The sequence below is a fragment of the Synchiropus splendidus genome, chromosome 1, assembly GCF_027744825.2.
Source record: "Synchiropus splendidus isolate RoL2022-P1 chromosome 1, RoL_Sspl_1.0, whole genome shotgun sequence".
Taxonomy (NCBI): domain Eukaryota; kingdom Metazoa; phylum Chordata; class Actinopteri; order Syngnathiformes; family Callionymidae; genus Synchiropus; species Synchiropus splendidus.
Genome location: NC_071334.1, coordinates 48,002,110 through 48,025,445, shown reverse-complemented (window position 1 = coordinate 48,025,445; position 23,336 = coordinate 48,002,110). Strand labels below are relative to the sequence as shown.

The window sequence follows — 23,336 nt, the reverse complement described above, 5'->3', positions numbered from 1 at the left end:
CCATCGGAGTTGCACTGAGTTCAAGAGATGCCACGGTATTTCTGCCAGATATAATGTTAGCAAAGGTGGCATACTTCCCATCTCCAACTTATTCCTGCGTAAAAGGGAATTCTGGACATGGGGGATTTACACATAGATAATCAGCCTAGAGATTAAGGGGGCGCTTATTTTATTAGTAGAAATATTTTTATTTATTATTCGCCTGTTACTCAACATAAGCTTACTAACTACTGTATAGAGATCAAAAGCTACTACAAAGAGACTAATAAGTAAATGTACCGTTAGCTGACTGAAGTCTCAGATGTGTCCTGCGCTGGTTCTATTGACCAGCAGATGGAGAAGTGCTGTTGTTAGTTCCCACCACAGCCACCCCACCACCCTCCTCTCTGTCTCATGTTTCACCCAGATGCACAAACTTTCAACACATGTGAGGAGTTAACAGAGTTGGGACAGAGAGCCCGTCACATTGCAGCGGCTCTCTGTACTTCTGGATAATGCCTTTGTAGGATCTTCAAGTATATATATTTATATATATATATATATATATATATATATATATATATCTCTTCACATCAAGCTTTCCTTTTGAAGTGTAAATGTGATTATCGCCACGCCAAAAAATGGATGCAGGAGCAGCCTCTTCTCTTCTGGCACTTCTTCTAATCCTGCAATGTCACCTTGTCGTCTGGGCTGCGATGGACTCCTGCTACAGCGAGCAGGGATCTCCCAGCCGCTGCATGCCAAAGTTTGAGAACATCGCCTTTAACCGGACGGTGGTGGTGTCCAATGTGTGCGGCTCCCCTCCGGAGGACTACTGCATGCAGACAGGGTCGACGCGATCGTGCCACCGCTGCGACTCCTCAACCCCCGACCTGAGTCACAATGCAAGCCTGCTGACGGACTTTCACGTTTACGAGGAGCCCACGTGGTGGCAGAGCCAGTCCATGTTCTACGGCATCCAGCACCCCAATTCGGTTAACCTCACCCTGCACCTTGGTAAGAGCACAGCCACCCATTCTTAGTTCCACTGACTGATCCAGGTCGTGGTGTTGTTCCTCATTTCCGATCTTATTTTCTACGTTCTTCTGCATCTTCTATGGCCTAATATCGTAAATGAAAGAAGAAAAACAAAGTTAAAATAGTAATCTAGATGGTTAAGCGGCAAATAGTCATGTGTGATGAACTTCCTGAGGGACAACAAAAGTGTTAAAGACAGTATTAGAAGTTTAACTTAACTTTATTTCATGTTGTACTGTATGACATTTACACATCTGTTAGTTATTAATGGAAACATGATGTAAACTGTGGATGGATTTTTTTATGTGAATGTATTTCATGGAAAAACAAGAATTGTTTTTAATGGAAAATTATCTTTACTTTTATTTAAAAGAGCCTTAAAATGATGAAAAATTCCTTTTTCATCTCAAATAAGGGATGGCCTTAATCTTTCTGGCTAATCCTCCAGCAATGACTTCACTCATTCATTATGAACTTCAATAGTTGTCCTTCTCTCTTTTATCTCCAACATTCTTGGCCCAACGTGAGTCCAAAGTGCAAGGAGTTAATTGTTAATCCTACGACATTAAAAGAGCCATGAAAAAAACAAGGCCAATTTATTCCAGATGTTGAGGTGCAGCTAGCTACTTGAGGTGCAAATGTTGAGGTCACTGACTGGTCTAGAAAAGGAAGAGGGCTTCTGCACGTTTTAGGTGTCGTGACATCAAAGTACACTGATCCGACCGTCGTCTGGATTTGAGAAACTGACTCATCTGTTGTGTAAGGTTAGTGGAATAATACGATCAGTGGCTCCAGATTTTAGCAGAAGTGGATCAGCGAATCATAATGGAGCAAGTTTCACAGAAACAACAGGGAATCTTCCTCTGTCCAGCAGGTGACGGGCAGCTCTTTAACTCAAACCAGATGGTCGTTTTCAAAACTAGCTTTCGTCATTTCAGCTGTAGCAGTGCTTGTTAAAACGGACTCGGTGGCCCAGCCAGCCCAAATATTTGTAAATGCACAGCACAGGGGATGAGTGTGAGAGCGGTATGAACTCCAGTTTGGGAATCACGTGTGCAGTGATTTAGCCTCAAGTATTGAAGCAGGAAATGAATCAGAGCAGCTCCAAGACTATTTGTCTTTCACTCTCCTTTATACGCGGATACATCCTTTCCCACAGCCGCACCTGTGCTCTCCATGTCATGATGACTGCCTTCTTCCTCTCACCGTCCTTCACTTCCATCGGTCCTCCCCAACTTTGCCTCCAAACTTCACAAGCTGTCCCTCCGATATCCTCATTTCTAATCTTGTCCCAGATACATTTAGGTTTGAATTCTACCCCGAGGATCTTATCTGTCTCATGCTCGCTCTCACTCCTGTCTGAAAACTTAAAATGGTCCGAAGGTATGAGGATTGCAGTGCTCTGCCTGTCAGTGAAGCTTTTATTGCATTAAAAAAATGCTCATGACTGTTGAAAATAGTTTTAATTAAACATGGAATTGTTTCACTCCCGGGTGAGAACCGATAACCTCCAGCTCAATGCTCAACGTTGCGGCATGTTTAATCTTTATTAACAAAAACGGAGGATGAACGAAAGTCTGACGTGGGAATTAGACAGATATATTTAATTTTTTTCAGCAGAGAAATTCCATTAATAGAAAAAAGTCTGCGAGAGACACAATTGCTTCGCTGGGGACTTAGTCAGCATTTCTGTAGGCTTAAATGAAATTATGCTAATTCACCCTTCATTTCAGAGAAAGTTTCCGATGATGATGATGATGTGCTGGAGTTGGAACTTTGCAATGCACGTTTCCCTCTGGATCAGAGAAGTCAGGCATGAGATATGATGTCACTGATGACCCAGACTGATGTCTTGAAGGAAATACAGAGCTTCTGGCTCAGCTCTATTGAAAGACTATGAGAGATGGATGGGCAGATACAGGGACAGACAAAGATAGACAGAATACAGGGTGAATTATGGACCCAGATAAATAAAATAATTACCATTATATTAAAAATATAATTGATTCATGAGCTCAGGTGGACAGTAGGAGGCAGTAGTTTTGAGGAAGAAAGTCAGTAGATGGTAATCCAGAACTCCACCAAAGTTAAACCAGCTGTTGTCCAAATAGCAACATTTTTTTCAGAATAAATATGGAAGATTTGTCCATTACTTAGTTTGCGTGCAGACAGACAGATGTCTGATGCAAAAACAACCACATCCTGAGTGGAACCTTTCAGGGTGATCACTTAGGAAATAGCTGTCCAAAACAAAATGTGTTTGCATCGTGTTGCTGTGCGCCTTTGTCAGGATTCACTTATGATCATCAGCCTTGCGCTCAAGATGAATGAAACATCTGATATAACAGATTAAGAAGCTCGAAACACTGAAGATTATGGATCATTATCGTACAGATCTGCTGACAGACGAAACATTTTGAATCAAAAACTGACACAAGGGTCAAAGACATTGCACAAGGATTCAACAAACTGAGTGAAAGCATGGGTAAAGAACAATGCAAAATCAGGTCCATGTAATATGATACATATGGTATGACTGAGAATGCGTGTCCAGGTGAATCAAACATTTATCTTTTGCTTGACAGAATTTTGAATGGGCCTGACCATAGCACACAGGGAAGCAGCTGTGATTTTATGCATCCATCTAGACCGTTTGTGGCGTGAAGATGAAAGCTATGAAATCCATCTGGGATGCTGGTGGGGGGGCGACTTGAACATTTCTGTTTTCTTTTGCCTCTCCAAGCCAAATATTCTGTCTCCAAAAGTAATACAGGATGATAAACACAGCAGCAGGATGCAGCAGGGACACATATTGCAGCCAGGTCACAGTGGAAGCCAAGGAGGGGACGGGGGAGGGGGAGGGGGCTCCTTCAGGGGGGAGTAAACAAAACAAAGCGCGGAGGAAAACAGGGGTGGCAATCCTGAAAATGCTGGGTGGTTGAGATCTGAGCATTTGGGGTCAGGTTTTTCCCACAAATTCTTTGGTTGCAAAACACAGACATCGATGTCGGCAGCTGGTTCTAATTCCAACATCCTGTCTCTGATGTGGAGCAACAATGAAAGTCTGCCACTGTTGGCAGCAAGCACACGCTCGGATTGTCTGCTGTGTGACTTTCTTCAAGGGACTAATCTATTCTATTTCATTTCCAAACTTGGAGACACAGCGAAACTTGTAGATAAATCTCATCCGAGCGTTTGCTGATCGCACCACTTTGGAGTAAACAGATTGTAAATATTGAGTCTGCAGCAGCTCGGGAACGTTTAGCTGCGGAGCTGCGTTGACATGAGTGACTCAGGAAAAGGTTGCGTGGTACAAACCTGCACCTCTGAGTTTTGTCCTCAAGAAGTATTTATGACCTCAGTGGGTGGGAAGCTTTTTAACCCAGTAGAAGTGGCACAAGGTCTTTGCCTATATTCCCTGGCGTCTTCGCACTGGAGTGTGACTGATAAATTAAACGAAATTAAATAAATAAATAAATACATTTCATGGCCACACAAGCCAAAGGAGAGTGACCTTCTTCAAATGTCAAGCTGAAGATGGAATTTCAGGCGTCTCACAATAATTCATGGCACTAAAAAGTATAGCACTCACAGTGAAGGCAACAAGCTACTGAATTTGGGCGACCTTTCCTGTCCGACTCCTGGAGGGAGAAGATGTAATGGGATGAAATTGGGATTTCCAGTCTGGAATACCAAACTGTCCGGCACTTGCTAGCTGTATGGTGTGTGTGGTGGCGACATACAAGACCGAAGAAATGGCATGTGTGTGTGATCCCGAAACCTGAAGCTGGTTTTATTTGAGTTTCAATGTGTTTCAAAAGTAAATCAAGGCGTGAGGGAGGGTCTTTAGGTGGTCAAACAAAACACATGGCAGCCAGAGATGGTCCAAGTTTCATTCCATTCAGACTCTTATTTCTGTTGCCAAGGATGTTTGGTGATCGTCAGCGGTTGTCTGTCTGTTAGGTTTCAGGCCTTTGCTTGAGCAGAAAATAATCTGCTTTCATTTTGAAGAGAGTGGAGGGCAATGTGGGTGTGTGTCAAAACCCTCTTGACTTCTCTTGTGAAACATGACAAGCAACAACATCATCATCAATGGTCGTAACCAGACCCAAACACAATGTAAAGTTCGGCGCTTCATTCTGGTCAGGTACAACAAAATAAGTAGCTGCCTTATTGCGCTCTCTGGTATTCACTGTTAAAAAACGGCGGCACACACCCGCGGCGGACCACAGTGAGGACATCTAGACAGACCCCCAATGTTTTTACGGTGAAAGACAGCGATAAACACCACGTCAAAACAGGCGGGCATGACTGATGACTGGGCTTTTTCTCTTGACAAGTCGACAACATGTATGACGAGACATTCATTATGGAGGTCGAGCGTCGCCCCCCAACATTACAATGACAACGTAAGAAAAGAAAGAGTCTGGACTGACATTGAAAGCGATGGGACGGAAAGCAAGCAGACGTTGGACTGACCCAATTCATTCACGATGGGGGATCCGCTCTCAGTCTGCAAGGTACAGCGCAATTGAGGATTCTCATGTGACAGAGTGGAGAAACTTTGCTTCGCGACGCTAACTGTTGCAGCTTCTGTTGGTAAATGGGGGAGAGAGCTACACTGTGGCGCTTTCGAAAAACATTTTGTTCTATGTGAGAACAATGACGCTACAAAATCTTCAATCATGGAAGTGAGTTTTACTGGCTTGACTGAGCTCAGTGTTTTCAAGTACCGTATTTTCCGGACTATAGAGCGTACCGGAATATTAGCCGCACCACAGAATTTAAGACGGAAAATAGATCTTTTTCGTACATAAGCCGCACCAATCCATTAGCCAAGGGTGCAGTGGCGCTGTCTGCGCCAAAGAAAATGCTTCCAGTTCTAATTTTGAAAACAGGGTCCAGCACCCAGACTGACTCATGAAAAAAATCTCAGCAATGTACTGAACTTGAATCATGAACTCCTCACATCTCATTTACAGTTAAGTGTTCAAAATGTGCTGTTTTCACTCTCCAGTAGATCGTCTCTGTTGGCAGAGCTGCGGACACGTGGGCGAAAACAGCGCAATTTGAGCGCTTTACAGGTCAATAAAACGCCCGTGATGTCGGGCGTTTTATTGACCTGTAAAACTTTTGCAAACGTTCCATGCTGGACGTTTGCAAAGGTTTCAGATTCAGGTGGCCACAGAACGCTGCATCTGACACACACAAAACAGCAGCAGATTCGGTCGATTCCGTCTTAAAACGACACCATCCCTAGTAAAATCCATATATTATCCGCAACATTATATAAGCCGCAGGGTTCCGACCATGAGAAAAAAGTAGCAGCTTATAGTCCAGAAAATACGGTATCATGAAATGAGGTATGTGCAGGGAGACACCCTGCTTTTGATACCTTATTCCATGAGCTGAACTACTCGTCCACATCAGTTTAGACACAGTATAGACGCGGCCCTCCACTCCACCACCCAATATAAGGCACCCTCACGTCCAGACACCGCTTCTGGCCACCTCCCATGGCAGTCCTCCTCCATCCTCCACCCTCATAGAGGTGCTCCCTTTATAGAGATTCTAATATGGTGATAAACTGGGACCATCTGTCTATTTCCACATCTAAAAGAGCACACACAAGCACCTGTTATTTTCCTATTGTGCAATTTGATTTGGGTTACCAGCAATTCAGGCACCTGTTTCCCTGGTAAACAGGGATACCACCTTACATTTGGTTTTCATTTGCAGAACTGCTGCAAAAAGCAAAACAGTGTGTAGCTCTTATCCATCATTAAACATTAAGAGTACGCAATCATTGCAGTTCTGGCGCAACAAGCACATCACCTCGTCTTCCATTCAAACAGTGTCCTCACGTGGAGAGCAAATGACAGTTAAATGACCTTTAAGGAAAGACACTATTAGGCTGACAAAGAGAGACATGGATGCCTTGTTCTGGCGTGGAAGAGCAAAGCAACAGATGTCATTAAAGCTGCAGCAGTGGACGGCGCCCTTCGATGAGCCGACGGAGACTTGGTGTCTAATGATGGAGAAGAAAACCCCCCAGAGGCCGATAGATAGCCAGTTTCTGGTTGCTGCGGCGCACTCGGGTGTCGGTGTGAATTCTGATGTCAGTTCATTCGCCCTCAGAATTGTCATAGTCGGCGCAAATGTTGGCCAGAAGACAAAAAGATCTCATATTTTCTTGCTCCACTTCATAGCTTTGAGGGATCTGGAGCCCACCCTGCTTCGCTGGGCGAGAGGCGGGTGAGATCCTGCACGTCTCTGGTCTGTCGCACAGCTGGCATTACCATATCTATCTATTTTGTGGCGTCATTATGGCCAGATTTAGCATTCTGTACTCAACAGGCATCCATGCTCTTAATATTCATCCTGACTTGCTGAATAACCATAAATGTTTTATACGTTTCTATCGCTGTGAATATTGGCTATGATTTGAGTTTAGTTCATTTACGGGTAGTTGAGACATCAATGCTGCTGCATATAGTTGCTGAAATTGTTCATTCATAGTCTTGCATCTTGCTATGTTTATTGTTTAAATTGAAATAAATCTGTTTCTCTTACACTTATCTTATCTCAGGTCGAGGGGGCAGCAACTGAAGTAAGGCATAGACTCCCTTTACCGTATTTATTCCCTCTGTCTCCTCTACACCAGCACAGACCTGTGGGGATCTAATTGAAGACACTTGATGTAGAGCAGGAGTCTGAAACAGGTCCTCAAAGGGTCGCAGGTTTTTTTTGTTCCAACCCTTTCACCACTCCAGTGCCTGAAGACAGTCATCAGTTGAGTCTGTCACAACTTGTTTCAGCTGACACCAGATTGGTTGGCCATCTGTGGGCCCTTTGTGGATCACTTTGACACCCCTGATGTAGAGGGTCCTCACCCCTAGACACCGTGCTTAGAAACACTCCCAACTGACCGCATGTGAGGAAGGTTGGAATGTATATCGAGCTTTGTCTCTTTGCTCAGCTCACTCCTCACCACAACAGAACCATATACGACAGGGTCCTCATGACAGATGTCACTGCACCCAAACTCACATTCCTTCCCTCCCGCTCTAGTTTGAAGTTAAAATGTGATTAAAATACCTCAAAGAATAGTCATAAATAAAGAGGTAAAAAGGCAAAACATGATGTCTTCTGCCTTTCCACTTCCTGTACTGTGATATTGGCCTGCACTGAAATTTTTTGTCCACACTAAGTCACAGGTAGATGAAGCACCATGAAACAGTATTGCTGGGTTGATGAAACAGTGTCCTATTTTCCACAGGCCACTAGGTGGTGCTCATGGTTTAGCAATGACATGAGGTTTCATTGAATTCAAGTCCAAACATTTTACAGCAGACAGTGCCATTTGTTGGCCTCTGAGAACAATGTTCCAGGACACAGTGTCATGAAACTTTAGCAACCCATCACTAGTTGTTTCACTTCCTGCTTCATCATTCTGCAGCTCCACTTGACTAATCCTTGCTTTTGATCAGCCTCAAGTGCAGTAGTTCAAGTGTAGTTCAAGCCCACCACAGATTAATCCTAGTCAGCCTAAAGAAGGGGGGATGTCCTTTGAACTTTGTGAGTCGACCCGGCCATCTTTGACTACTTTGTTCTTCTAGTGTTTCGTTCATTCATTTATTTATTTACTTCAATAGATAGATAGAATAATAATAATAATATACTAATAATAATAAATAGAATAATAATAGACTCTTTCAAAGCATTCCCAAAATGTTTCTACATAATTTCACGGGCAATGAAAACAAAAGCATTACATTCCACTCAAGACAACTTTAAAAAGGCATATCAGTTATAAGTTCTCTCAAATCCTCAACTGGAAGTCCAGTCATGTCCACTCGTCTCAGTCAGGTGCTAAAGATGCAGAGTTCATTCTCCAAAGCCCATTTTCTTTTCTTTTTTTTTTTAACTGAATTTCTGGAGAATACAAATCTATGAAGACTTGGAAAACATGTTTGTCCCATCTGGAACAACATCAGCACATTTGCATTTCTGATCCATCCATCTGTTCATTTAACTGTCTGCACGCAGGAGAACCCTGTGAAACTGGCAATACATATTCAGAATATCACTTTCTCACTGGACCTGAGCTGGGCAACTCGGTCCACAAAGGGCCGAAAGCGCATACAGTCTGGCAATCAATGATCTAATAAATAACAAAAAAAATGTCAATTATTTGATCATTTAATGACTTTACCCATTATTATGATTATTATTGTGAACTTTTTCATGTTAAGATATTTTTGTGTTCTCGTGACTCTTGCATTTTATTTAAAAAACAGTCCATCTTGAATCGATGACATCTTAAAATAAATGATCACCTCTTTGTATTTTCATCTCCATGTACCAGACACTTTGAATGTTACTGAATCAAAATCTTACTTCAAGTTATTTTACATCAATCTAATATGTATAAATGTCAATTTGGCCTCACACCATTTAAAACCAATAACAAATATAAATAAAAAAAAGTAAAGAAAAAGTAAATATTTAACATGAAACAGCTTGAAGCATTTCAAAAATCCATGTTCTTATATTCAGTTACTCTGGAACATGGCGATAAGGAAACCCTCCATCGTTGTGTTCGGGTTTTCAAAACAGGCTTCTGACCCATGTTTCACTGTTGATGAGAAAATAATCCTTCGCATTATTTCTCCCCTGCAGGGATTCACTACATTTTTCTATCGAAGGAAATGAAACCTTTCCACAATTGTTTTCCCTCCCTCTACAATGTAATTATGTCAGTTTCCCTCCCCACACGCCGCTCCAGGGAACCATCACCCCACAGTATTAGTATCTTGCATAACAAACCGACAGTGAATCGAGCTGTAATTCCTTCAATGGTTCTATCCAGGGCTCATCGTTCACGTTTCTCCACAGGGAAGGCCTTTGAGATTACCTACGTACGATTGAAATTCTACTCCAGTCGTCCCGAGAGCTTCGCCATCTACAAGCGCACACAAGTGGACGGGCCTTGGTTGCCTTACCAGTTCTACAGTGCCTCTTGCGCTGAGACCTACAGGAAGGTTGAAAATGGCTACATCCGTCCAGGAGAGGACGAGAAGACGGCTCTGTGTACCGCCGAGTTCAGCGATATGTCTCCACTCACGGGAGGGAACGTGGCTTTTTCCACTCTGGAGGGGAGGCCCAGCGCGTACAACTTTGACCAGAGCGTGGCACTACAGGTGAGACATGGTCATCTCGTACTACGTTTATTTATTGTTACAATTGAAACTCTGGTTATACATGCTTTTTAAAAAAATGTTAACAAAGGACAGGTAAGATTCAGATTCAGATTTCACCACGTGGTTGTCGATGACGTTTCATGAATGTGTTCTCATTTTCGAGCACACTAGATGGCGCTCTCTATTCAAAACAGCAAAACCACCATGTAATTCTGATAAGGACCCTCCAACCAAAGTGTCACCAGCCCAACACGTTCAGTTATGATTTTTTGCCCCAAAAAAAGCGAGTGAAGAAAAAACAACCACTGAGAAGATCAAAAGAATGTTTTCAAAAATATTTTCTGAAACTATTTAGAGAAGAACAACCATGTCATGCAGCGACGAAAATACAAACCTATCAAGTGCATTATTCCTTTTTAATCCTCAGAGAAATACTCACATCCTCTAACATGATTAATCATTTTCGTTTCCAGCTGAGCTGTACAAGCAACACAAGAAGAGTTTGAGCAAAGAAAGTTCTTTGTGAGACAAAGCATAAGGAAGGAGAGAGTGGGGAGGCAGTCAAGCAGCCTCTTTGCGGGGGAATAATCCCAGGATATTTGGTAGTATGAACATGTCCAAATGAAGGATGGTCAAATCGTGTTTAAATCAAGAAAAAATTAAAAACTGGGTCAACGTCCTATTTTTATGAATCAAGGGATATAAAGCCAGCATCTCCTCTACTTGAAAATTGGTTCATGATTATTTTTCATGTGCAACACTTTTACACTCTCTAGGTGTTAAAGAGCAACTACCGTATTTATTGAAGTATAAGCCGCTACATTTTTGTCACAGTCTGAACCCAGCGGGTATTACGACGCCGCAGCTAATGTATGGATTTTTACAAGCTAAAGAGCGTCGTGCGGCGATGAAATCACAGGCGTTTCATTGACCTTAAAGTGCTTAAAATGCGTTGCTTTCACCCCCGTGTTCACAGCTCATCCAACAGAGCCGATCTCCTGGAGGGCCGGAGACGAGAAGAAGCAGTTGAGACCAGCTGTGGTGTTGGAACTTCGAACACGCAGGCGAAGAGAGCGCATTTTGAGCGCTTTAATGTCAAAAGATGTGAGGAGTTCATGATTCAAGTTCAGAACATTGCCCAGTTTGTTTCATAAATTGCGCTCTATGCTACTAGTTTCAATGCATTTCCTCATGCATTTCAAATCCCGGGTGAACCACTGACCTTTCTACGGCGCAGACAGCACCACTGCACCTGCGGCCTATGTACAAACAAGATCTATTTTCCTTTTTGGTGTCTTCTTAAGTGCATCTAATATTGTGGTGTGCTCTATAGTCCGGAATTTACATGACTTGCAAGTGCACTTGTGCTGACAATAGAGACACTCTTCCACATTGCAAGTTGTTACATAGGTGTTTCAAAGGAGTTTAGCGTTTCCCCTGCTGTGTGACATTCCAAAAGAAGAGGAGTACAGTACAGTACACGATCTTTTGATATCCTATATATGCCAATTACTATGTTATTATTAGTATTACTATACTGACCACAATGAGCGCCATCCCATAGCTTGACCTTTACCGCAACCTCCATCTCTTATTTATATGATTCACAGCGATATGATGTGGGAAGCAGACCAAGTTAACACGACATTCACCGACAGGCCTAACACGATGTCCACATAGCCCTTAAGTCAAATAGTTTGCCCGGCCCTGGTCAAAACTACATCACAATACGAAACAATATCCAGCCGAGAAAACCCACCACGGGGTGCTCTATCGCTCTGTTTAAGAAACTTGTTTTTCAGCAGATTAAGAAAAAATATATATCTGGAATATAAACAAAACAGTACATGACTTAAATTATTGTTCTGTGGAGAGTGCATTTTATTTGCATTTTAATGTTCCAAACTGTAAGCCTGGTTTTGTACAAATTGCATGAGCTGTAAACCGTTTCCCAGCCCTTGGAGTCAGATATTAATATTCAAAATGTAATTGTGTCTCGAGATCAACTGTTTTCCAATTTATTTCTAGTATTAAAAAACGACTTGCTTCACCCTCTCCATCCTTTCTACTTTTAGCTCAATATATTCCCCACGACGCAGCGGCGAACGTGCTTCCTCAGTATTCACTCGCTGATTTTCCTCAGATTGGTGCCATCGGTGCCTGACACCTTCCGCCTTGAGCAAAATGTTACAAGACCTTGTTCTTCCGTCTGGCCTTTGTCATAGCGTGTAGCGTTGCCAACACCAGACACTTTGCTAAGGTCGCCCTTCCTCACGCACATCATTAAATACAGCCGGATGACTGGTGTCATTTGGAGGAGAGGTGGAAGATATGCAGAGAGAACCTGCTGCTTCTGCCCTCAGCCAGCCAATAATTCTCAGTCTGAGCATGAGTTTCTGCAAGTTTCACTCCACTCAAAGCGAGTGTCGAGCGGAGATGAGAAATCATCAGTAGCACCTTGTCTACCGCTGATCTGAGGTCAGGTTGCTGGGGCAACTGTGTGATCGTCGACGACCACACTGCCCAAAGCACATATAAAACATCATCCAATTATCTTGGTGGAATTCTGAAATTCACTCAAAAGAGGGGCCGACTCACCTGCATACAACTCTGAACGCTCTGCTGCATCAAGTTTCAAGCTGTATTTAAGAACTGATTTTTAGTTAAAAATCCGTCTTCACAGTCGGTGCTGGTTGCCTTGACTGAAACACACAGCTGTTTGAGAGACTTTAAATAGCACTTGACACATTGACATTTGTAGAATGAAATGAGCAGTGGCTAACCTAACACCGACCGCAGTATTTTTTCATGCAACACTAGGTGTCATGAAGGTCGTGTGACTAGACTCCAAGTCACAATGTGACTTTTGTTCTTCCCATACATCAACTACCATATTCTCACTCCCATGGTGTGATACATTGATGTTGTGTTTTGCTTCTTCAGCTCCCTCTTCTCTCAAACCTACAAACCTCCTGTCCTCCTTCACCACCTCCATCAATCTCCTCTTTGGCCTTCCTCTCCACCTTCTGCCTGGCAGTTCCAACCTCAACATCTTCCTACCAATGTACTGGCTCTCTCTCCTCTGTACATGTCCAAACCATCTCCATCTAGCCTCTCGGACTTTGTCTCCTAAACACCTGACCACATGTGCTGTCCCTCTGATATATTAATTCTATGTTTAATAACATGTCAAATTGCTATTTAAAGGCCTTCAAACGGCTGTGCGTTTGGGAGCGTCACTAAGGTGGAGAGCCATACAAGGTGTAACGATTGTAGCCGGGAGACCCAAGTGCAGCAGGGAGGAGACTAAGACAGAGGGTAAAGTCCAACAAATTTAATAACAAGACTAACTAAATGAACTCGACTTCTAATCTTGAAGGAGGCCAAATACGAAAATACAAACAGAAAGACTCTCTGCTACAAACTAACAGAGAAGGTAGGCGAAACAAAGGCAATTCAAAAATCTAAACACAAGATGGCAAGTTCAACAAGCTTCCATGAGCGCGTCACAAATCCAGGAAAACAAGGAAAGTCCAGAGGATTGGGGGGGGAAGAGGAACCACGTTTATCAGGCAAAGACACACTGGAAAACAAAAAGCGAGGTAAGACTCACGAAAGCAAAGTGCATGGAAAAATATCCATGGTCCAGAGATGAATCATTTAAGATGTCAAGACAAACGCGGAGGGTCATACCAGGGTGAACACATGCGACAAACTGACGCCGGTTGCCATCTGCCCGCCCTTCAAGTAGTGCAGGGATGATTGCGGGTTCAGACTCAGGTGTGTGTGTGTCTGTGGTGGGAAAAAGACCCCCAATCCTGGAAGAGATGCGGAGAGAAAGGAGAGAGCAGGAAGCAGTCCAAACCAAATTGAGCAGACGGAGGAGGGTTCGTGACATAAGGGTTTATAAATAGTGAGTGACATCCAGTGTAATTCAGTGAAGAGAGTTTCAGCATGTCTCCTATTCAGCATGTCTGCTGGATACGACCCTGCATAATGCACGCTCCACGCTGTTTGGATTGATATACAAGAAGAATGTTCTTTTAGTCCACTGAAACAGCTATGTGTAACAAAAAAATGAATTCTGCCTTTGTCCTCAGTATAGGTCACAAAAGTCCACTTTCCCAACATATGTATATTATGTCATGGGAGTGAGGAAGGGTTGAGTCAACATATGACTTCCAGGAGTGAGGAATGTGTTGCCTCAGTAGGTGTTCATCAAATAGAGCATTTTTTGTCCTCAACTTTTGAATGGGCCACTGAGGATGTTATGTAGGTGCTTTAGGTAGAGTTTCTGGAGTCAGTTCCATATTCGAGAACAGTATTTTGTGACTCTCAGTCTGGAATTTCTCAAGATGTTTCATACCCACACAGACAATACATCGCAAGACCTACTCTGTAACAGAGTATACAGTCCTGGTCTCGAAGCCTGGCGAAACATTAACTGCAATGCCAAACAGCAGGCTTTTCCAAAAGCCAGTCAGTGCAAGTCTTTCTTCGTTCAGGAAAATACGTCACCATTTCTGCAGTGCATTCTTGATGCACCGCACGTTACCATTCCACTTCTGACACCACCTGTCAGAGTGAGCAGAGAATACCCATCAGGCCATTGTCGCCAAACTGTTTCCGCTGACAACACATCAGTCATTTGCGTCTATGACATGTCAATCGCCACCAAAATTCTATTAAGATCATAAATCCTCTCCAGCAGAGTCTATGACAACCTAGTGCAGAGAAGTAAGGCGCTATGAGACTGGATTCAGAAAACAGAAAAGGTAGAGTGAATGTGAGAATATGCAGCCAGCGGAACTGCGAGATTGGATTTGAGTCCGGGGACGAGTTCCTGGGTGGTAGCAACAATAGCATGAATGAAAATCTGGGACTTATCTCTTGATGGAGCCAGAAATTTCACCAAAGATGTTAGAATACCATCACTTCTTTTGGTAAGTGTATTTAATTAGATGCAGTTTCAAATAGTGTGCATTCTCTCATAGCCTTTTATTTTCGACCTCATCCGACGTTCTTCCTGCTTTCTGAGCAGTACGTTGCCGCACCTCATGCCCCTGTTAGCGCTACATTTTGCGGCCTTGTTTTCAAATTTGAGAACTGTTGAATTGTCCCTTATCTCTGGATTAATCCTTCAACAGCCGGTCGCTGCTCCCAAAACGCTGAATGTTTATCCATTTTATTTCCCTCCTCAGCTCATCGTGAACGCCTCAATGGACAAGCAAAAATGTTTGGTTTTTTTTTTCATTCCATGAATGGATTATTTCGGATTAAGGCATTTAAGGTTACAAACAGGTATTCCACGGTTGGTAACAGAGAAGGGACACACTTTGAGTGGAAGGGTGGAGGTGATTTCAATGTCCCTAATCGCAGGTTTAGTTCCGAGTCATTGCAGGCGAAGAGATGCTTCGTTACAGATCCAGACAAATGAATACTGTTTGCTGGAGATTTGGGCTTTAATCCTGTGTGGCTCCATTTGTCAAGCAAATGTGGATTGGTGAATAGATTTGAAGGTTTACAAGAAACGTTAAAACATGTTCATGACATTAAAAGCCAGACTCAAGTTTAGGTCAGACTAAATGACTTAGTATGTTTAGCTGTTGCTAATGTTCTATTTGACTGAGACAATTTAAAACATAATTTTTGCTCACTATCTTTGTCATTGAATTATTTAATGAAGTTCATTATAGCTATTTTTGTCTCTGCTCCACAACAAGTCATGTTCTCACTTTCCTTGTGTACAACATCTCTTTTGGACTATCTTGTTTGTCCTGTCATTTTTCTACAGAAGCTCAGAACTGCCAGTGTAATTGAAACTTTCTCGTTTGAATATGTTTGTGAACTTGTCCAAACATATTTCCAACATGCAGGGGCACATGATTTTGCACTGTATTAAGGGCCGCGGTCACCAGGTCACACGTCGTTCACCTTGGAATCCAGTGCACCAAGAGAGGAATATATCAATGCAACAAAAAAGATGGACTACATCGAGGTAAACTGGACCCACATATAAACTTAGTACCTTCATAAAATGAGAGAAATAACATTCCATAAACTCTAAATAAATGTCCGATGTGCAGAGAGAGGATCAACCACTGTTTGTTTGGTGCCTTGATCTACATATGCTAATGCAAGCGCCGCTACTTGTGAGGCAGCATATCACACGATTTGATCAAAACATGTCATGAACTCGAGAAAAAACATTTGATAAACTCCAAATCAAACTCTGACGACTGAAGAGAGATGATCGACATTTGATTCTGCCTTGAGTTGGCAATATTTGAACAAGTTTCTATCATGTTAAAACAAGTTACGTTCAAATGAGAAAGTCCAGCCAAAACGTTTCAATCACACTCTGTTCTGAGCTTCCATAATTTTCAATCTTCCCAATTTGCCTAGAACATTTCTGGAACGTCCTTTCAAAGTAAAGTCTTTGTTGGCCTGTTTATGAATGTTTTTTTCAACTGCCTCTTCAAACAAGTCTCTTTTGGAATTCCTTGTTAACCAAAACACGTAACGTTCTTGTTTATGAAGTATATTTTTTTCTTTTCATAGTTGACAAAAGTGTATTTTGAACTCATCCAGTCCACTTCAGACCACTGTGCATGAAATGTATCATCCTTTTGAAGGTACAAAGGGAACATTACTGAGGCGCTCTCATGCAAACATGCTGAAATCCTACATGTAGGCACGCATATATTAACAAGCATGAACAAAACTTTCATTAAAAATAGCTTGTGTCACATGTTTCTGTACACTTACCAACTCCAAGAAGAGCAGCTACATTGATTATGAACGGCTGAATCTGCTTCATGTCATAACTAATGGCCCATTTATGCTGCCTTTACCTACGAAATTCTACCTGTCCGCATCACTGATCACATGCGTCCATACGTTCTATAAGTTGGTATTACAGTTCACCGACATATCCACGGGGAAGCAGCCCACAGTCAAAACTTTACTCCCAAACAAATATGCAGAATATGGACGAAGTATTGATAATGAACCTCTAGCACAAAAGACAAAAGCACAAGGCAGCGTTGTAGGAGGTGATGGTCCCAACAAGAGGACGGAGAATTTCCGCCATTGTTATGTCTTCTCCATGCATTATTCGAGGTGCATGTCTGGTACTGGCAGCAACACTGGCTCTCACGGTTTCCATTCCACCACTGCTCCGTTTATGCTAACGCGCAGAAATCCGATTGAAATGAACGTGGAGCACCGACAGAATGCTCCGTCCAGATCTGTACATGACATTGAGCATAAATCGGTGTTTAAAGTGTTTCTGACTCAAAATCAATTTCAGACACAGGACTTGTCCTCAGCTCCCTTCCCAACTGCTGGGAAATCTTCCCATTTTAAAATCATTCTTTTGTATCGAGACCTTTATTAGTGGCAAAACAAGTTGATAGACCATCAACTGGTTTCTCTTGCCAGTCTTGAATTGAACAGTAATTCGCGGCAGGTGGTCCGAATCGCAGCAGGCATACAAAACTCGGCGTAGCATTGGCTTTTGGGCTTGAAAAAGGCTGTTAAGCATTTATCTGAGCTGTGTTTATGCATGCTGGATTTTCATATGAGTGCTTGTTTGGATTTTTATTTGAACAAGTAAATGCACAGATAGCTTGCCCCCAATTCTGTGATCTGTTGTGACAAGGAGCTGCAGAGGAGCAAAAATGTTCACTTAAAAAGAGTAAAAAAAAATCTGCAAAACATTCCAATAATAATGCCCGCAAACTTTAGTTCACGTTTAAGTATCTTAGCACTTCATTTGTCATTTGTCATTATATTTTGTGAGATAAATTCAAGAATATTACGAATGGGTACATCTTAGTGGTGGGCAGATGAGGTTTCATGAAACAGTGTCCTGATTTTCAGAGGCCACCAGATGGCACTGTTTGCTATAAAATGTTTAGATTTGAGCAACCAATAAATTGAAAGCTCACATCACTTTCTAAACCAAGAGCGCCATCTGGCCTCTAATAATTAGGTCTGTGTTTCATCAACACTGCAGTACTGGTTCATGATACCTCATCTACCTAGTTCATAATATTTACAGTGGACTCAACGGTGCTGTCAGGATGCTCACTGTGATCATGTCATTCAAATCAGCCCTTGCGTCGCTCACTTATAGATGTAATCCAGTATAAGCAGTTCCTAGATTCTCCAGTGCAACATAAATGAAATTAATCTCATCGCTTGTGCTGCTGATTAATTTAGTACTGCGTTCGAAGGTCCGACCGACTTATTCAGCGGAGATGCAAGCAGCGGAAATGAATTGCCTCCTCAGGAAAGGGAGCGTTTCCGTCCTCCTTCTTTCGCTTTCCCTTGCACCACTGCTCCTCCACATCTGATATGACTTCCTTTCCTTTAAGATGCCTCCTAACCACTGACCGCCGGTGTTGGGCATGTTACTTTAGATTAGTAGCATAGTTACAGTTACTGGTTACCTCGTTCAAAAGTAAGTTTGTTACTTCAAGTTACTCATTCCTTTCTAGTTATTAGCAAAAGTAACTTTTTTAAAGCTGTATATTATAGTGGAGCTCAAACATAATCATCTTAGAACAGTCACGGGCACCAGGCTGGGTCGGAAACCAAACAGAATTGGACCCATTACGATTATTTGTGTAGCCTGCTAAACTAGACAGTCAGGTAGTAAAGGCTATCTATGATCTATAACCCACTTCAAGTGCAATCCCATTACAAAGTCTCCACTTAGTGACCTAAAGGTGCAATGGCAGTGAGATTGCAAGTGAACGAATGACAATATTGAAACTTTTGATGGGCACATTTATTGAAATCATTTAGATTACAAACTATACTTTTACCAGTGCAAAATAATCAACTCTTTTACAGAACACTCAGTAGTAGCAGGAACAAACACTGGTGCCAAACCGATGATGCTGATGATCATCTCAACAGCAACACATCTACAGCAACTGGAAACATGAACTGCAGTGACAACTCCACAGCTGCGATAGGCAGCATGTCTTCCACAACACACCTCGCTGCTACTAGTGTGTTCAACTACCTCTGAGATGAAGGCTGTGAAACAGGCTTCCCAAAGTCAAGCTACGGCTGTCTGGCTGCAGTGGCTTCTTCTGTGGCGTCAGACCAGCGAACCTTAGCAGTGTCTGCTTCGAGCTCTTTTTCCACGAGCTTGGTCGATGCCTGCGCTTTCTGAAGATGTTACGCCAGATTGGAAATGCTTGTTTTGGACGTGTTATCGAGTTTCCACATAGCTTGCACACCACTGCAATATTTCTCTGCTCTTTTACTGCTAAAAAGGAAAAATAATGAGAATATATCCACGATAGGAATCCCACATCTGGACCGTCATCGATCGCAGCCATTATTTTTATCACATGCCCGACGTTGCGTTACATGACTAACGCGGGCTTCACGTCTACCACGGAAGCCTGTAATGCGTATTATGGACACTGCTTTTTTAAACTTTTTAAAGAGTTGTGAATGTGAAGTAACGAGTAACGTGCATATTTAAATCACAGTAATGATAAACGCGTTGGTAATTTTGGCAAAGGAACGCGTTATGGCACTTGTTATTACAAAAGATAACGTAGTCCCAACAATGCTGACCGGTGAGGCATTGGGTCTCTGTACCTGCTCTCCCCAGACTATAGAAAGACCTTGTTTTATAGGGATATATGAAGATATGTAAATACAAAGGAAGAGCTTTACGAATAGTGCTGTTCTGCCAGTGGTGACCGGTGGCCATGTGTGCAGGGGACAGTGCCGTCAGAGCTATACATGGCCGAGCATTTCTCTTCCTCTATATGTTCTGTAAACAAGGCCTTTGTATGTGAGGTGCTCAAGCTTTCATTTTGATTTATTGTATCGACAGAAAGCACTGAGGTGTGTGCATGCAGAAGTGTGGAAGCCTTACTTACATTAGAAAGTGACTACTAATGGTGCTGCTGGCGGTAGATCAGTGCGCTCTGGATGCGCGTATCGACCGGTTGATTATAAAGCTGCAGGGGATCAATAAGAGGCAAGAATACATAGATTGGGTGGCAAATCTCAGTGCAGATCTGCCAAACACATCTTTGCTCCTCCTGCTCTGCTGCTCTGCCTTTCTTTCTTAAACAAGATGCGAAGGATGAGAATCGACTGTGATCCGTTTTCCCATTAGAATAAAAAAAACTGTATATCTCCTTTCATTAGATCACGCGGGACACAGGAGCAAAAGTGACAGATGGGCGTTGAAAGAAAAAGAAGCTTTTCGCTCAAAGGAAACAAAACAAAAGCTTGTGAAATGCAAAAGAAAATCAGTCCGAGTGATTCACCAGCAAAAAAAAAAAAGGGGGAAGTTATGATCCTTTTTAACGGTGACATTTGTTCTTAGCTGAGTGACTACTGAAAAGTAGAAAATGGGAAACCCAGTAAAAATTGGTTGGGTGAGCTGCACAAAAAAACCCATTCGCTGGAGCCCTGATGGAAGAGGAAGTGCCGGGACGAATATCGGCATTTTCACACAAATCCCAGCACTGCATTATTCATGTCAGGACTATACACCTGTGAGATTATAAAAGCTCTGTTTATGATGTTGTATTAAATGCTGGTAAATATGGATTTGGTGCCATAAAATCCTTTGCCCTTTTGAACAAAGTAGATCACGTCACTATTCATATTTTACAGTGAGTGCAAAGTCAATGCAACACTTCCATGTCATGACATTAAAAAAGCTCAATATTCAAGTACTTTCATGATGATTTCTTTTGTTCTTTTTTTTTTTCTTTACTAAATTTGATTAATATGACTTGGACCTGGTTCTGCTGCTGGTTGGACTTTCCGTTTTTGCGATGATCACATGGGCTCATGCTACTTCACAAGGTTTTGGTTTGTTTCCGTGTAAGTTGATAAAATATGGTTGTTGATCACAAGTGAAATTAAGAGTCATGAATCAGTTCTATTGAATGGGCCCCGGATCCATTTGTCGTGTTGTCCATTTGAAACAAGTGGCGACTTGATGCCTTGGCAGTGAGACTGTATTGGTTAGAACAGACCTAAGAGAACATGTATATAAGATTATATTCCACACCCCTCGGGGTGGTGGAGATTGCGAGTCAAAAGTTTGGGAAGCCCTGGTTTATGGCAGGCTATACCTGTTGCAGTACATGAGGTCCATACAGAACTAGATTAGAAATGAATTGGATTACCATTGTCAGTGATGGGTAGATGAGGTTTCATGAAACAGAGTCCTGATTTTCAGAGGCCCAAATGTTTGGACTTGAATAACAAATTCAATGAAACCTCACATCATTTCTAAACCAACACTGTTTCATGATGCCTCATCTACTGATCACTAAGTCAGAGCAATGCATTCTCACTCCTATTATATTATTGTTGATATGTTTGGGCAGAACAGCTCCAAGTCAAGTTTGAAAAAAAGATGGAGGTTGGTGGTGATGGGCGTTTCAATGGCAGCATCAGTGACTCACTTGGTGGTTGCCAGAGGTAGAAGAGGGCTTCAGTTATCACTGATAATATCAGGAGATTTTTCAGTTGTTATCTGTGAACACATATTTATCACGGACTTGGCCAGAAAGTGCATTTAGCTCAGTTGATGTGCTCTCTAAAACCCCACAGCCTGTTTCTATCAGCTGCATTGTCTCTGACTTCAAAGCCGGTGGAGGTTCATTCCATATTAAACGTATGTGTATGCATGTTTAATGTTCTAGCAGCTTTGGGATTAATTTTTTCTCCTGCAAGTGATCATTCCGCAAAATGAGATTCATAAATGGCCATTTTTGTGTCCAGCAAATGGAGATTAAGTTCCTGTCTTGGATGTGTAAGTTCATAAGGGTTTATCACATGGTGATGTCAAATTCGCGTTTTAACGCTTTCAGAGTCGTGTACTTATGGATGGAGCCTCGTGCAGAATGTTCAACCAATCCTTCGGTTTAATTGAAGCAGACAGACGTGTTTCTTTGATCAAGACAAGTGGACGATCGGCGTTAAAAAGGCTTATCATGAGGAAGGATGCAGACTCGTCGAACATCATGAACGCCTGGTGCTTTTTGTTTGTCGTAATTAAGTGAGCTGTTTGAAGTGTAATTGTTGTTTACAAAAATGGATTTGATCTTTCAAAGGTTCATGAACAATTGAGTTAATGCTTTAATGTTGCTAGTGTTTGGTGTGCTTGAATGTCTTCAAAGTACCTGGTGGGATGGGACTCAGAAGTGGCTCATAAAGCCAGTGAGTCAATGGCCACTGAGCAAAAGATCGTATTTCGTTTGTTAGACTACAATTCATTTGGCATATTTTGTTATGAGGATCTCATATTTTCTCTTCAGCATCCATTGTTTTCATTGCAGTTCATTTTGATTCATGACTTGTCAATGGCAGGTGATGTGTGGGTCCTAAAGCCAGACAAGATGAGAACCAACACCTGGAAGGATCTTTGAAATCCATAGAAATTCAATCATGCCTTTATTGTTTACCTCCACATGCAGGCAGATTCATAACAATGCCCCTTGATCAGACACACACATAGCAGAGCTCATGTATTCCACATGCATATTTACACAAACAACAAACCTGACTGGCAAGACCTTCACAGTCAAGCATGTGTATCCGCAAACATCTGCTCACAGCAGACCATCATGTACTCACAAGCCTACGCCCATTGAGATGCAAGTGAAAATAACACAGATCCCAAATGTACATCAAAGTCAGTGTGCATGGATGCATGAATGTATGAAGTTTCATCATAAACCCTCTCGCTTTAGTAAAATACATTATTTATTCTCACACACATGTTTGTAGCTCTATCATTGTGAGGACCAGTCTGTGGCAAAATGTTTTCCCTCGCCTCTCACCCTTCAAAACAACTCACCAGATCAGCGTCTTGTCAAAGATTGGTCCACACAAAAATGTTAATAGATGGACACACACAAGTTCAAGTTGCTATCCTTGTTACGACATGACATTGTGAGGTTTCTCTTGCCGTATTGCTTTCCCCCGACTCTGGCCTTAAACCTAACCATCCAAAACAAATGACAAATCCTAACCAGTTATCTGGAAGTCTTTATCCACAAATTCAAGCTTAACCTTGTGGGGTCTGGCAAAAGAGCCCCGCAAGGAGGTGTT

At 42.3% G+C, this 23,336-nt stretch overlaps 1 protein-coding gene across 2 annotated transcripts in view; it reads left to right on the top strand.

The window, feature by feature from the left end:
• Positions 1-456: 456 nt before the first annotated feature.
• The window catches only part of lamc3 (laminin, gamma 3), a 143,558-nt gene continuing 120,678 nt past the window's right edge, over positions 457-23,336 (top strand). For both annotated transcript variants that reach the window (XM_053853530.1, XM_053853529.1), the window contains exons 1-2: positions 457-996; positions 9,916-10,220. In XM_053853530.1, the coding sequence (XP_053709505.1) occupies positions 621-996; positions 9,916-10,220 (681 nt within the window). In that variant the 5' untranslated portion in view covers positions 457-620. The remainder of the gene's footprint in view (positions 997-9,915; positions 10,221-23,336) is intronic.